This window comes from Balaenoptera musculus, chromosome X (genome assembly GCF_009873245.2).
Source record: "Balaenoptera musculus isolate JJ_BM4_2016_0621 chromosome X, mBalMus1.pri.v3, whole genome shotgun sequence".
NCBI lineage: Eukaryota > Metazoa > Chordata > Mammalia > Artiodactyla > Balaenopteridae > Balaenoptera > Balaenoptera musculus.
The window spans coordinates 7,701,134-7,718,170 of record NC_045806.1 but is presented as its reverse complement, the minus strand read 5'-3'; the positions used below and the strand labels follow the sequence as shown (position 1 = coordinate 7,718,170).

The 17,037-nt window shown below is 43.2% G+C and overlaps 1 protein-coding gene across 8 annotated transcripts in view; it reads left to right on the top strand.

The window, feature by feature from the left end:
- MID1 (midline 1) overlaps nt 1-17,037 on the top strand; it is a 376,348-nt gene that overhangs the window by 239,437 nt on the left and 119,874 nt on the right. For 7 of the 8 annotated variants that reach the window (XM_036840249.1, XM_036840252.1, XM_036840254.1 and 4 more), the window contains one exon: nt 10,384-11,099. In XM_036840249.1, coding sequence (XP_036696144.1) covers nt 10,440-11,099 — 660 coding nt within the window. In that variant the 5' untranslated portion in view covers nt 10,384-10,439. The remainder of the gene's footprint in view (nt 1-10,383; nt 11,100-17,037) is intronic. The other variant, XM_036840256.1, reaches the window with a different exon arrangement.

Below are 17,037 nucleotides of genomic sequence, written 5' to 3'. Positions count from 1 at the left end.
CAGGCTTCCAAGTGATTCTTTTCAGGAATGTTCATTCATTATTAATCAGGTTGCATGGGCAAGAGAGTATGTGATTATTTTAAAGAATGTCCTAGAGATCCAATTATTAAAAAATGAGCATGTTCCAGACAGATGTGGAAGGACAGGAAAGGGTTTGTGAACAGTTTAATTCAATTTGCATGAATTCCACCAGGTGGGTGTTGGGTGAAATTAAGTCTTTCCTGGTTCTCAGTTCAGGTATCAGGTAAAACATTTGAACTTCAGCACTCCTTAGAATACAGATGAAATGACAAGCGATTAAAAATATCTCTTGTACTCATTAGTTATTTTCAAACTTGAGGCTAGTGCCTCCGTGCTTATATGCTTGTCCCTTTTTTTCCCCATCAGTCCCTCTGGTCTCCTACAACTTGGTTGGCAGAAATTTTTTACTCGTCTCTCATAATGAAGTGAATGAATTTGAGTGTGCTGATGGTCGGAGGTCAACAACAGTGATATTTCAGAGGCATTACCTATAGAATGTTACGGGATCACTTCTTTTTTCACCTGTTCCTATTCCACGTGTTATTTATACTGTTGCTTTAAGAGCCCTTTTGCATTTTGACTGTTCTCTGCCGTAATTTGGGGTGGGATATAGCCTATGTGGTGGTTTCAATTTCTAGTCTTTCAGAATGCCATTAAATTTAATTGAATCTCCCTTGCCCCTCTTTCCATCATCCCATGGCTCTGTTTTATTGTGCATTTACTGACTCACCTGCTTCTCAAATCAGCCAGGATACTAATCAGTAAAGTTAGCATTCTGGTAGTATTTTTATTGTGTGGTTTTTATAACTCAAAGTTAAATACTAAACCAGGGTTGAATGTGCAGACATTGAGTGCTTGTATTATGTTGTTTTTTTAAAAATAAATTTATTTATTTATTTGTTTTTGTTTGGGGCTGTGTTGGGTCTTCGTTGCTGCGCGCGGGCTTTCTATAGTTGCGGCGAGCGGGGAGCTACTCTTCGTTGTAGTGCGCGGACTTCTCATTGTGGTGGCTTCTCTTGTTGCGGGGCACGGGTTCTAGGCGCGCGGGCTTCAGTAGTTGTGGCACGCGGACTCAGTAGTTGTGGCTCGCGGGCTCTAGAGCGCAGGCTCAGTAGTTGTGGCGCACGGGCTTAGTTGCTCAGCGGCATGTGGGATCTTCCCCAGCCAGGGCTTGAACCCGTGTCCCCTGCATTGGCAGGCGGATTCTTAACCGCTGCACCACCAGGGAAGCCCTATTCTGTTTTTTAAAATACTCGATTTCTGGTGAATTCATCTGGGGTGTAGCACCCAGTTTTTACTGAGTTTCTGTGAGGTCATGTTTGGGGTTTGGAGATTATATTTTTCTGAGATGAGACCACGTCCTTTCTGAGTTTAGTCTCTGTTGCAAACCCTGCCTCACCAACTGAGGTTCAATTCCAGTGTTTCCCAGTTCCCAAGTATTTAGTCCTCTGACAGTCTGTATTTCTGCCGATCCAAGACAAAAACATCGTTCCACAGTCCTTAAAAAAAAATACTCCACCTGTGGCTCTGTAATAGAGATAATCTCATAGCAAAAATCCAGACGGCAGTTAAGTCCACTCAACCTTAATTACTCATGTGAGGAGAGAGGGTAGGAAATTGACTTGATCCTGTTTCTGAAATTTAAAAGAATTCTTAAAGAATTAAATGTATGCATAGCATTTCTGACGCTGTCTCATTTTCACAACACTTTTAGGAATTGCTTTTACCAAACCATTTTTATGGGGCTTGGTGTAACGTGCAGTTTTGACGGTGTTTGCAATCTCAGTTATGTTTTGGTAAAACGTATGTTTTGGTTAACATCCAGCTTAGTTTCAATACTCCAGAGGATGTGGGGGGGGGGGAAGGGAGGAAGTCCTTGGGAATCACCCGGGCAGCGGCTGAGAGCCACCTGATATCGACAGTTGACCACAGGCCGCCCAGTGTCGGTATCCAAGTTTATTCCTTGGTCCAGTGACATTAATTTCCCTCATAGCGATGGTTTCCAGAGCTTACAAAGTGAGGGACTGAAAGTAAAATTATAGGTGGCTAGAATGCATGTTCTTTTTCATATACTCCCAATTAGAAAAATTAATATTGTTGATGGAGTATGCAGACATGACATAGAATACATTGTAGGGAAGCAGTGAGAGATGGATTTACCTTATGATTAAAACGTCCACGTCTCCATTAAGAGAAATTTGGAATAAAAAAACGCAGGGATGACCTGCTGACAATTGAATATCTCCTTATCCTAGTTGGGTGATTGAATTCATAGAATGCACTTGGTCTGGAGATTTGTAATCCTTGGTCACTTCTTGATTTTTTTTTCTTTTTTTTTTTTTTTCACACACACACACTGTATTTTATTTTTACAAGAGATAAGTAGACTGACACCAAGCATTGTACATGGATGACCACAACAAAAGCAACAATGATTGCAATTACCAAACACGAAACACACTCATACTATGTCATAATATTGACATTCAGTCCAGTAATCCTCCACTGTAACAGCTCCTTTACTTTGCAGTGAAAATTGATTTGTGTATTCTTTGCCTCTGAGTCCTTGTGGGATTTTTTGTTTTTTAAATTCAGACAGAAAGTCACAAAAATTATACTCATCCTCATCAGTTCACTCAGTCCCATGTAATTAATTTTTTTTTTCATCTTGATCTTTTGTTAGCACTTTTATGAGTTCATCAGTTTTTCATTAGAGTTCTGAAAATGCTTATTCATTCAGTTCAGCAGTACAGTCAGTTACCAGAAACCTGTACTTGTCAGAGTCTTTTCCATGAATTTCTTGAAGATGAAAGCCTTTTATAGGAACATATTTGCAAAAGCATCAGAGTACACCCAGAACTGTCTGTAAATGACAAAAGACTTAAAAATGACCACTGTTAAAGATTTGATGAAAGTTCATAATAATGCAGTTGACAAGAAAATTAGTTATTTCTGAGATATACATTTTAAAGTAATAACTAGGATTATTACTTATAACATTATACCAGAACATATAAGATTTTTAGAAATTTCACGTAATGTCTGAAATTACAGGAGATTTGTAATCCTTGGTCACTTCTTGATTATATGGGTAAAAAATTTCCATACTACTGGGGTTTTGAACTGGAAAGTCTGCTCATTGACTTTGACCATGGATTAAACCTTGCAATGCATGCCATCCTCACAGGGGTCCTAGGTGTTTCTTCAAGATGCAGGTTATCTTCATTAAGTCATAGCAGAAGTCAGGAGAGACTCCAAGCAATAAAGTTGTGCAATTCTAAAATGAGCTACCGAGCAGGATGGTGGCAAGGGTTGTGACAGCATAGGCAGGGGGTTAAATGTTTTCTCTGCATTGACTTGTCAGGTGAATAGTTTTGCCTTTTACTTCAAAGGAGGGGGCAAAAAAGATGAATCCAAGAGATATGAACACAGATAGGAACCCTCTTAACTTCCATCTCCCTGGCCTATCATAGTGACCCATAAGGGCACCCATCCTGAGTTCAGCCGTCTCCCTTCTCTAGCCTAAACCCTACATCTGAACTCTTTAAGTCCCAGTGTCCTTCCTTTTCCACTGGGAACTTTCTCCTCCAATTTGTTTCCTTCCGTATCCTGTACCTTGGACAAAAGAAAGCCCTTCTCCCTCCGGGAAAGTCCTCCTCCTGGGATGAGTGCTAGCTCAGGATGATGGTACCTAGAGCCCAGAGGGAGCAAGGGGGCATCTGCCCAGGCAGCTGGATCAACCAGATCACCTTCACCATCACCTGGGTGCCAAGGTGCTGTCACCCCTCCAGCCCTCACCGCTAGCTCTCCCGCAGTCTTTCTGTTGGTCTCAAGTTTTGACTATGAATGTTACCTCCATATGAGATTTCGTGTTTGTGCTCACACATGCCTGCCTGTATCGGTCCCAGAGCTAATCTGATTCTATTGAATGAATGATGAAAGAAGATGACTCATATAACTTTAAACCTGAGTCTCATTACTGATCACTCTGTTGTGTACTAAGAAATACTATTTTCAAATAAATTTTAGTTATTTTGTGAATAGGGTAGTTACTTTGTTTTGTGTTTTTCAGCTAAAAGCTTTACTTGGCTAATTGTAAACATGTCAGACATGTCACACTATTTAGAGCCATCTTTTAAAACATTTCTTCTTTGTTTAGTATGAAATCCCCAAATACAATAGTGGCCAGGGCTCTTTGGGCTTCTAGGAGGTTCGGCTGTCATTTTAAAAAAACAAGAAAATGAACATGAAACCAAAAAAAAAAAAAAACTCACAAGGGTGAAAATGATTTGGGCTAGGAAGAAAAGCAAGGGCAATTGCTAAGAGCAGAAAATGGTCCCATTTACTGGGTCTCTGGTACAGGAGGTAAGTGATAGGGAGTAAGGTTAAAGAAGCAGTTTGGGAGAAAGTTGGGCAAGGCTTTGAAAAAGGAGATCAGATGTCAGGACTCATACTTTGGGCAGCAGGGAGCTGCTCAGTGTTTTGAGCCTTTAAGAGAAGTGACCAGAAAAAGTTATGATGCCGGAAGCATGTTGCAAAGATGAAACTGAAAGACGAAAGATTGGAGGTAATAAATCAAATTAGGGGATATTTTTGTGTGGGTTTTTTTTTGGTTTTTGTTTGTTCATTTGTTTTTGGCAGTAGTCTTGGAATGCAGTAAAGATCTAGATCAACACAGAGGCGGTGAGAACAGAGAAACCAGTCAAAGAACTACTAAGGTTTGACATTTACGTGTCTTGGCTAATGGTTTGGATTTGGGGGAAGGAGAGTGTACAGTTTCCTACTGATTCTGTGACAAATTACCACAAACTTGATGGCTTTAAACAGCACTGGGGGTCATCAGTCTGACACTGGTCTCACTGGGCTATCATCAAGGTATCTGCAGGGCTGTATTCCTTTTGGAGACTCTAGAGGATAATCTGTTTGTCTACCTTCTCTAGCTTCTGGAGGCTTCTCACATTCCTTGGCTTGTGGCCTCCTTCTATATTCAAAGCCAGCAGTAGCTTGTCAAGTCTTTTTCACATGGCATCATCTGACTCTACTCTTTCGCCTCCCATTTCCATATTTAAAGACCCTCGTGATTACATTGAGTCCACCTGGAAGATCCAGGCTAATCCCCTTGTCTCAAGGTCAGCTGCTTGACAACCTTAAATCCATCTGCAACCTGAACTCCCCTTTGCCTTGTAACGTAAAACATCCACAGGTGTCAGGTATTAGGATGTGGCCAGCCTTGGGGGGGGGCCATTATTCTGCCTGCCCCAGAAAGGGAGGAGTAGAAAATGAGGCGGGTCTCTGACTTGTGCCGATCAGGAGAATGGAAGCACCATGAGGAGATAACCAGGAGGCCTGGAAGGCAGATGGGTTTGGGAGGGAAGCTGATGAGTCCCATGAGATGCACGCTCTGAGTTGAAGGGCTTAAGGTAAACGAAGCAAAGTACTGTCAGTGCTGAACTGGGATTCTGAAAAGAGATGGCGCTGCAAGACATGAGCCTAGGCGGCAGAGAAGGCAGTACGTGGATCAGCCTGGATGGCTATTTGATGGAAGGCTGGCTGGCCCTTTCGAAAACACCTAGGCTTTGCTTAGCTGGAGGAGAGAGAGGAAAATCAGAAAAGCCCGATCTCAGTGCTACACAGAATGAGGGGTGGGAGTGGAGGTAAAGGAGCAAGGGAGAGGTGTGGAAAATAAATATCCATTTACTCAGTTCCCATTTTAAAGAAGTGCTTTCCTTCGAAGTCTTGAATCTATAAGAAAGTTTCTTGAAAAGGTGTCTGGTGCCCAGTGCTTCCCAGGATCGAGAGCTTAGCTGCATCCTGTGACCAAAGACTCTGCTGCTGAGGGATGTGATTGGAGTGAATTGGAGGGAACATCTGCGGACACTCACCCAGGGACACACAGCTAATAGCAGAGCTGCAGATCATCCTGCATTATCTGGCCACCCACGCAACTCTCTCCTTTCATTCACTGTTCTGTGCCCTGTTCTGAACCTCAAACGGTGGATGAGTAGAGGTGTGAGCTGCGAATTGTTTCCGTCCCCAGTTTGTTGCAAGGCTTCCCATGATGACCGACATCCTCCTCTGAATGAGAACCAATCAGCCCATTCAGAAAAATGTTGAGCTATAGCATTTCCTGACAATGATATGCACGTGTGATTTCCTTCCATTGTAGTGAAAGCTAAGAATCTCTCTCTCCCTCTCTCTCTCTGTCTCTCTCTGTCTCTCTGTCTCTCTCTCTCTCTGTCTCTCTCTCTCTCTCTCTCTCTCTCTCTCTCTCTCTTAATCGGAGGCCTGGAAATTAAATTACAGGAGTTCAGAAAAGAAAAAGATAACATTTGGCACACAGTCTGCCCCTACTCTCACACCTCTATGTGCTTGGTGAAACCCCTGTTCATCTTTAAAACCCACTTGCATGTTGCCCTCCTTCAGGAAGCTTCCCCATTCTCTTCTCCCCCAGTCTTTGGCGCGGGTCTTTTGTCATGTTGGAAAACCATTTGTTTGTATGTTCTCTCCCTTGATAGACCATAAGATCGCTGTGAGGAGGCGGGGCAGGTGTTACCATTGCTTGTCCCAGGACTCAGCACCTAGAGGGACTTCAGTATTTGGTGAAAGAATGAGTGGCATTTTCATTTCTCAAAAAAAGATTTTAAAGAAAGCTAGAAAATAAACCATGCTATTTTTTTTTAAGGTGGGAGAATGGCATGCATGCTTAGTAGTAATTTATTGTTGAGTAGTTTAACAAGAATATCGCTACCATGGCAAAATCTGGATAAAAGTAGTAAAAATGAGATCCGCTGTAGATATCAAATCAAAATCCCTTCCTTTCTGGCAGCACAGAGGCCAAAGGTTCAGAAAATTGGCTGAACCTCACTTTGCATCTCGATATTTTGTCATCACTTAATATAATTAACCAACATTTACAGCATAGACACTTGCATAAAGCGCCACGCCAAGTGCTAGGGCAATAAAAGAAAAAAGGTCCAGTTCTGAGCAGCTGCTATTAAATCATTCTTACGTAAATTGCCCCTGAGCACTTGACTCACATCGTGTCCATTGATGTCAGGGTGAAATCCCATCGCATGGCATTTCCCGTTAGCACTCGAAACTTGTACATGCTTGTCGAAGTCTTACTCTCCCAGTGTGGCCATTGTTGCCTGCGCAGCATTTTATTCATACTTCTTTGAGAGTGCTTTTCATTTCTCTTTTTGGCTGGCTGGACATGTTCCTCTCTTCTGAAACATGGGTCAGCAGAATAAGATCCGCACGCCAAATCCAGCTTGCTACCTGCTTTTGTAAATACAGTTCCATCGGACAGCCACAATCTTTCATTTCTGTAGTGTGTATGACTGCTTTTGCGTGCTGCAGTGGCAAAATTGAGTAGTTGCAACAGAGACTGTCTGGCCTGCAATGCCAAAAATATTTACTGTCTTGGCCTTGGTAGAAAAACTTTGCTGACCTCTGTTCTCATATTTTTGAGAGATTCTTGAAAGCAAGGGTTATGTTTTATTCTTTTTGGTTTCGTCCCCAACATCAGTACTTTGTATTAACTCAACCAACGAATGTCCGAGTCTTACTGTGTGCGAGGCGGTGTTCCCGGTGCTGGCTGTACATCCTTCAAAGAGCAAAGTCAAGTCTCTGCTCTCGTAGAGCTGATATTCTAATGCTGGGGCCATGGGGAGAGACGGAGCAGTGAACAAACTAATAGACTATGTCGGCGATGAACGTCATAGAAGTAAACAAACTGAGATGGGGGAAGAAGGGTTGCCGCGATGGGTGGCTGGGTGGGTGGTCGTGGTGGTCTTAGGGGAATTGCTTTCATGTGGGTTCACAGAGAAGGTGACATCGGAGCGGAGAGTCACTCCAACGACCTTGCCAAGGGGAGACAGGACGTGCGTGGCGTGCTTGAGGAATCACAAGGAGACCGTGTGCCCAGAGCAGAACAAGGGGTAGCATGGGAGGAAATGAGGTCACTGTCTGAGTCTGTGTTTTCTGGGGCTGGTTTTATTCTGGTGAATTTCTCCCTGAGTGAGATGGGAAACCTCTGGAGGGTAGAGCAGAGGCGAGGCAGGCTCTGTCGTGTTTTAACAGGCTCTGGCTTCTGAATGGAGGATAGGCTATGGGCGGCGGGTGAGGGGGGGGGCAAGAGTGAGCAGAAGCCAGGAGACCATTAGAAAAAATACTGCGATCATCCAGGTAGGAGAGGATGTTTGTTGGCTTGGTCCATGATCATAGAAAGGGGATGAGGAGGAGGCCAGAATCTGGCTTCTCGAGCCAGCTCAGTGCCTGGCATTCGGTAAATGTCTCTTGAATAAAATGTCAGCATTTCCATCGGGGTCGGCAGTGTAATCGCCTCTAGAAATTCTGATTGCACTGCTCCGGGATGGAATTCTGGCACCTGCTGAAAAATACAATCGTCAAAACTCTCCAGACATAGTTGAGGCTCAGCCCCCTGTTGAGATCCATCGGTAGGTGTTTTTGTTTCACCTGAGAACGAAGCAGACCACAGGGGCTACCTTTTTCCTTTACACGCTTCTGATGGGAAGTGAGAAGAAATTTGATGTAGAGAGAATTCTGTTTTTCCATGATGAACCAAAATGATGATTAATGGGTAAAACCTTTCCATTTCTTCCAAGCTATCTGTAGGAAGGGTTGGCCGGGAACAAGCGGGGATGGTAAGTTTCTCACAACAGCAGCCCTGGGGTTTCCATTGTAGGTTGTGGAAAGATGAGAAAGCTTTAATATTTCAAATCTCAGCTGCCCATTTATCCTTTCTTATGTAGTTAGCAAGATGAGCATTAGTTTAACCAAAGCACCCCATGGTATTTCTGAGGGATGCTATTTCAGAGAGGGTCAGGGCATTCTAGAAATTGCGAATTTTGTAAATAAATGGAGGTGTGAATACAGAAAGGCTGATTGTCAGAATCACTAAGCATAGCTTTGGATGTGAAGCCTTCCTATGAATCAGGCTGAGAAAACCCCCCCGGAGTGTGATTTGAACCTTGCATCTACTGGGTGAACTGCACGATTCTCCCACAGCCCTCAGTGGGCTGCATCTGATATGCCCGTCACCGTTGCGCAGACCTCTGCTAATGGCCTTGAAAGGGAGAAGGTTCAAAGAGGCTTGGTTCCCAGGCCTGCTAATGAGCATAAGGCCTCTTCCCTCTTAATGAGCAGGGGTTTATGTGGGATTCTTCGCCCTCCCGTTTTGGAAGGGGAGGCAGGCGAGAGTTCACAAAAGCAGCAAGTCTTCCCGGCAAGGGGAGCGTGCAGCTGGGCCACCCGAAGGCCGCCTGGAGCAACAAAGCTGCCGGAGGTCGTGCCCGGGCCAACGTGGCTCTGAGTGTGAGGCTGGACCTCCTGCTAGCCTGGCCTGTCGCTGGCGACAGTGACAAGCCCTTGATGGGAGATTTCAGGCCGGGAGGGCTGTGCAGGGTCCGTCGGCAGCCCTTGTAAATCTCCTCGGACGAGTGCGACTACCTTCAACTGCTTTCTCAACTGTAATCGTCCCCACTGTTACAGCTTAGCAAATGAATATTGTAGCCACGAAAATCCTTGTTCTAATGAACTATGTCGTTATTAGTCATTGGTCCCCAAGCTCACCGCAGCCGCTGAAAAGGCCCCCAGATATTTTTCTTTGCTTCCCTCTGCCCACCCACGTCCCACCGCTGGATTAAACAATAGAATTATTCAGAAGAGTAACAAACGCCTGCCAGAAACGTTGCCTCTATCAGAGTCATCTTTGTGAAAGTCACTGTTTTTTCTCAGGAATGTATTTTGGAAACTGACATCCCCTGCTGAAGCATTATCATTGCCCCTGAAATCACGTGTTTGATTTCATACACATTTCATGCCCATTTCTACAGTAAGTGCCTTTCTCCTTCTCTGAAGCCTGGTTCGGTATCGCAGAGTAGAGGCCCTTAAAACACATATACTTAACCTGTAAGTTCATAAATTCAAAGTTATGAAAGACTCCATAGTTCATTAATTAATGTTTCTACATTTTCATTTTCAACGCAAGGAAAACTTGGCCGTGACACAGTAGGATTATTGTGATTAGATATGGAAATTACAGTTTCAAGAACTTGCCAGTTTGGAGTGAGATCCTTTAAAGAACAAAATTGCAAAAAAAAAAAAAAAATGCTGCTTTCAGTGACGGGAACCTTGAGGAAATGTTAGCTGGTCTGCTGGCTTAGGGTGTTTCCCCACACCCCGCATTTCCCCAGTGAATAGAGAGAGAATTATTTGGAATGTACACACATTTACCCTTCCGTGACCTGTGTTGGGAATTATTCTGAGATGTGTTCAAAGCTGACAGCCCCCCATGGCTGACCCCCTCGCGCCTAATCAAATCTTACGTTCTGTTTCCAGATAGCTGATCAGCTTCCTTGGATTTTGCTGATGACCCAGGAGAGCTTTGCCTGAAGATGGAAACACTGGAGTCGGAGCTGACCTGCCCTATTTGTCTGGAGCTCTTTGAGGACCCTCTCCTGCTCCCCTGCGCACACAGCCTCTGCTTCAGCTGCGCCCACCGCATCCTGGTGTCACACTGCGCCACCAACGAGTCCGTGGAGTCCGTCACTGCCTTCCAGTGCCCCACCTGCCGACATGTCATCACGCTCAGCCAGCGAGGTCTAGACGGGCTCAAGCGCAACGTCACCCTGCAGAACATCATCGACAGGTTCCAGAAAGCTTCGGTGAGCGGGCCCAATTCCCCCAGCGAGACCCGCCGGGAGCGGCCGTTCGACGCCAACAGCATGACTTCGGCCGAGAAAGTCCTCTGCCAGTTCTGTGACCAGGATCCTGCCCAAGACGCCGTGAAGACCTGTGTCACTTGTGAAGTGTCCTACTGTGACGAGTGCCTGAAAGCCACTCACCCGAACAAGAAGCCCTTCACAGGCCACCGTCTGATTGAGCCCATCCCGGACTCGCATATCCGGGGGCTGATGTGCCTGGAGCACGAGGTTGAGAAGGTGAATATGTACTGCGTGACCGATGACCAGTTAATCTGTGCCTTGTGTAAACTGGTCGGGCGGCACCGAGACCATCAGGTGGCAGCTTTGAGTGAGCGCTATGACAAATTGAAGGTTAGTCCGATCCGCCTTAAGCCAAACGCCTTTCTGCCAGCAAATGTCATGGAAAGAAAAAGTATATTCACTGCTAGCTACGTGGCAGGTGAAGGTTTTCTCTTCGCCTTTGTTATCTGATTCGTTATAGCACGTCCTTTTGGCAGCCTAGCCATGTTACACAATAAGGGTATCTTGGAAAAGTTGACTGCTGCTTGTAATGTTAGCGTTGTCAAGGTGAGGGCGAATTCGGAAAAATCTGGATCATTTTCAATCCTTGCAGTTGAGAGAGAGCGAGAGCGAGAGAGAGAGAGAGAGGGAGCGAGAGAGCGAGCGTGCGCGCGTGAGAAGGAATGGCAGATGAAATCTGGGTTTGGGCATTTTGGGGGCGTTTATTTTCCTTACTCATCAGGGAAAACTCATTTCACTTGCATCGTACCTGTATCTAGTTACTGCCCAAACAGAAGAATAGAAGGAGGAATGCCTATAGCAAATGTGGGACTTTAGAGGACATGTGACCTTTTATTCCTTGTGTAAATGATATCCAGCGTATTGGTGAACTAGAGTGTCCCGATCGTCTCGGGTTTCACGAAAGAATTCCTTTTCGTGGAGGCTTTTTATGCCCTAAGGTTACAGGCAAGAATGTTTGAACTTCACTTTTAACATGAATTAGGAACCAAACTCCACCTCAGGGAATGATAATTAATATGACTATACATCAGATTTTAAAAATCACTCTCTAAATATGGAGAGAAGGCACCAGGGAAGAAATAAGCCAGGCCTCCAGGTGTCTGTTCATCTGCGGGTGATGGCGGGTCTAATTATTGCAAACTCAGCCGAGAGAGTTTGCTCTGATCATGAGACGCTCTGTCTACTCTGTTCACCAGCTAATTTTAGATAACAAGATGCCAATTAAAAGGAAAGGAAGTATAAATTAAGAGCTTTGCGTAAATATATATTGAAGTCCTTCCTCTCAGGTCAAACACACACTGTGTTGTTGAGCAAACAAAATGAATCACATGATCAAAGGTATTACCACCTAGAGCTCATCATCACGTCTGACAAATGGTTCCTATCACTTCTCCTCGGCGCTGATGGGGGCTTGTGTTTACCAGGACCACGTCGTTTATTTGGGGGATGCTGGGATGAACGGACCATATCTGTGATTTGGTTTGGCTATTTCTTGGTACGCTTTTTTGGTGGGGGGACAGAATGTTTAGGATGATTGAACATAGGTTTTTTTTTCCTTTTTTAAAAAATTGAAGTATAGTTGATTTACAATGTTGTGTTAGTTTCAGATGCACAGCAGAGTGATTCAGTGATATATATTCTTTTTCAGATTCTTTTCCCTTTTAGGTTAATACAGAATATCGAGTAGAGTTCCTGGTGCTATACAGTACGTCCTTGTTGGTTACCTATTTTATATATTGTAGTGTGTATATGTTAATCCCAAACTCCTCATTTATCACCCCCCCATGACCGCCTTTCCCCTTTGGTAACCATAAGTTGGCTTTCAGGGACCTAGGTGTTTTTGCTTGCCGAAACGTAAAGCTGCCAGATCGGTATTTTTTTCAAAAAATGTTCCTTTAACTGGCTTGACACTGCGTGTAATGACCATTTGTCAAAGCACCACAATGAGGTTCCATATTCAGCAGCTCCCAGACTTGATATTTAAACCTGATCCTTGAGTTCTTCTCATGACTTGTGTACCGTCACAGAGGAGTTCTTAGTTATTTACATCTCCAAATTTAAGAGGTGACACTTACATGCCCTAGCCCTTTTTGTGATGAAAATGAAACTCTTCAATTATGAGCCCTGCACACTTGTCTAATCAAGCCAGTGGGTTAGCGGTCATTTATACTGTCACCGGGAGGGCCTGAGAATTAGTGATCTAGTGGATTTTATCTTCTAATTCCAGAAATATAAGCATATAAACAGCACCCGGTGCACCAAAACACATTTATAGCCGCTCAACAAAATATGCTTATAAGCATTTATTTACAGCCATTTCACAAAATGTGCTTATGAACATTTAAACAAATAACATGCTAGCATAGCCTGTTTGTTCTAAAACATGCCACTTAGGTTAGAATTTTTAAAAAATCATAGAATAGATGACATTTGGCTGTCTGGCACTTCAAAACCTAAGTACAATATAAACATTGAATTTTTGAAGAAAGTAATAGCATACTGAAAGGACCAAAACCAAGACAGGGTATTTTTGTTAATTACTTTGATCTGAAAAAAGTAAATGTGTTTTTTTTTTCCTTTTGGTTTATTAACCATTTTTTTAATGTCTTTATTGGAGTATAATTGCTTTACAATGTTGTGTTAGTTTCTGCTGTATAACAGAGTGAATCAGTTATATGTATACATATGTCCTCATATCTCCTTCCTCTTGCGTCTCCCTCCCACCCTCCCTATCCCACCCCTCTAGGTGGTCACAGAGCACCGAGCTGATCTCCCTGTGCTATGCGGCTGCTTCCCACTAGCTATCTATTTCACATTTGGTAGTGTATATATGTCCATGCCACTCTCTCACTTCGTCCCAGCTTACCCTTCCCCCTCCCTGTGTCCTCAAGTCCATTCTCTATGTCTGCCTCTTTATTCCTGTCCTGCCCCTAGGTTCATCAGGTAAATGTGTTCTTTTAGTGTATTTTCCTGAGGCTTTAGCATCTCGTACAGAAATGGATTTGTGATGATGTGGAAACACAAAGCATGTAGGAATTTGAGGATGCTTTCATTGATAAAATGATAGATTTGTTTCACTTATTTGAATATGTAAGGATTCAGGTGTCTGCTGTTTGAAAATGTTTTTTTTTACTTCTGTTAGTAAAAGTCCATTATTTGAAGAGGGGGAATTCTGCAGTGATTATGAAGAATAATTATTTCTTGCAATAACACTCAACTTTGAGGGACATTTTTTACTCACATGAGCTCTCAGTATACGTGTGTTGATATAGAGGATTGGAATATACTTTTGTACATTACACCTTTTTTTCTAGATACAAAAGGAAAAAAAACATTAAAAAATTCCAGCATGTAGAATTCATGCAAGCAAAATCTTTCACATCATTTGAAATAGCATCAGGAATCTAATGCTTTCAGAGACTATGCATTGGGAAGTACTCTTAAAATATTGAAGCAAAGAGAAAATTAAACCAGCACTTCCTGAACTCTGTTTTAAGATAAAAAGAGAAAAGTCTTCCTGACAAATGCATAAGTCTCTAAATGGAGCATATCATAATGTGCACCTTTTCACATCATTTTGATTGAATTTTAAGAAGCCTCTCAGTCCTCCAAACTTGGATCAAAAGTTTGATTTGCGAACCACATAACATGTAAGAGAATTTAATAGAACGCATTCCGGAGTTTTCAAGGAATTACGATGCAGTAGTTTCTTTTCCTCTGTTCCAGCATACAGTGTTGCAGCTCTTGTTTCTTTCCTCTAGTTACACCTATAAAAATACACAAACCAAGAAAAATTGACCTTTCCTTGCCCTTCAATTTCAGCATAGTCCGACTTCAAGTCAGCTGAAGCTGAAGTTCCAAATCATTGTTTTGCTTTTCTGACTCTAATTGGCCTTCTGTTGGCCGAGGGAGTTTATTTGTAAAATACCCCTTTCAATGGATCATCCCGTTATAATTTTATAATAGTTTGATAAAGCTTCCAATTAAATCTCAGCCTTCCTCTGTAGCCCTTCTCATCTGGAGGTGAAGACATGGGATTTCACTCTTCAGCTTCATTTATAGATCATAAGGGTCTATATTTTTTAAAGTCTTGTACTTTATTTGCCATTGGGGAAGTTGTAAGTAGAAACTGAGCTAGACTTTTTCCTTTCTCCTTAGAGCTTCTATAGCTTGTTTCTTCTCTGAAAATAGTAGCCGGTTTAGTGCAGGTTCCAGTGAAAGGGTGTGTGTGTGTGTGTGTGTGTGTGTGTGTGCGTGTGCGTGTATGTGTGTGTGTGTGTGTGTGTGTGTTGCGTACATATGTGGATAGAGGCCAGGGTTGCTACATCCTACAGGGTGCAGGATGGGCGCTCCCACATAGAGTTGTCTGGTCCCAAATCTCAATAGTGCCCAGGTTGAGAAACCTTCATCCGTGAGAATTTAGTGTTTGTCACCGTATGAATTTGCCATGACTGCCACAACAAGGGACCACAAACTAGGTGGCCTAAAGGAAAGAAATGTATTGTCTTACAGTTCTGGGGTCCAGAGGTGCTAAATCAAGGTGTCAGCAGAGTTGATTCCTTTTGAGGGCTGTGAGGGAAGAATGGATTCCAGGTGTCTCTCCTTGGGTTGTAGGTGGCTATCTTCTCCCTGTGTCTCTTCACATGGCATTCTCCCGGTGTGCTTGTCTTTGTGTTCAGATTTCCCCTTCTTGGCGTAATTTTTTTTTTTTCTGGCCGTACATTATGTTTTATCCAGCTGGATGTGAATGATTATTTTGGTCTGTATTGCATTTCATTGGTTTAAATTTAATGGTGTGAATTTTGATAAACTAGATCTCAAATACTTGTAGAAAGCTCACCTTTGTTTTATGCTCCTATGTGATGGACACTTGATAGACCCGTTATACCTACCATTTCCTTTATCCTCCCATTAACCGTATCTGACATATGGGTTTTTATTTATTTATTTATTTATTTATTTATTTATTTATTTATTTATTTATTTATTTATTTATTTATTTATGGCTGCGTTGGGTGTTTGTTGCTGCACGCGGGCTTTCTCTAGTTGCGGCGAGCGGGATCTACTCTTCGTTGTGGTGTGCGGGCTTCTCATTGCGGTGGCTTCTCTTGTTGCAGAGCACGGGCTCTAGGCGCGCGGGCTTCAGTAATTGTGGCACGCGGGCTTCAGTAGTTGTGGCACGTGGGCTCAGTAGCTGTGGCTTGTGGGCTCTAGAGCGCAGGCTCAGTAGTTGTGGCGCATGGGCTTAGTTGCTCCGCGGCATGTGGGATCTTCCCGGACCAGGGCTCGAACCCATGTCCCCTGCATTGGCAGGCAGATTCTTAACCACTGCGCCACCAGGGAAGCCCTGACATATGGGGTTTTTTGAGAGGTCACGCAAAAGTAAGTTAATGTATGCTGCATAAATGAAGGCAATATGAACAGAAACAGTCTCTCTCCTTCACAGAGCTTAAAGTTTAGCAGAGAGTGCCGGTGGGTAAACATTTTCTCTGGTGGTGGTGGAAGGAGGCACGCTGCCCAAAGCAGGGACGACACCAACCCCAGACCTGAGAGATGGAGAAAGGCTTCCTGGAATAAGGGCCATTACACCTACCATCGCCAAGCTGTTTGTTAGAGAAAACAATGTTGAATTTACTAGATGTCCGTAGATTGTTTGGTATCATTCTTTTTTTATTTTTCCCACTTACCATAGATTGTTTGGTATCAGTCATTCTTTTTTATTTTTCCCACTTACCACATCCCTTGTGCAACCCCTGTATCTTTTTTCAGACTAGTTCACAGTAATTCTAGGCTAGATTTTAATCTAACATGTAGATATACCTTATGACATTCTGTCACACGATGCCACTGGGGATATGTGAACGTCAGACACATGTCTTCCAAAATGTTTTGGTTATATGAGGTCTCACCAGTTCCAACTGGCCCCTTCAAATTGTGATTCTGCTTGTATTTATTTCATGGGAACATTTCTTTAGTCTGCAATATATTTTTTAAAACTTCCCATGTGACGAAATACAGTTTCCAAATATTTGTCAAATATGTTAAACCTATATTTTAATTTTCTTAGTTGGGTACAAAAACTATTTATGATATATGGAGTAAAAGAAAACATCTCTAAGGATATGTTCTTAACAGTAAGTTTAAGGCTCCATCTTTCTCCTCTCTCCTTCTCATCTGCCTATTCCCCCTGAGGAGTCCCCTCTCCCTCCTTCAACTGCGGGTAGGAATGTCTTATTGCCTGATGATTTATTGTTATTGGAATCATTTT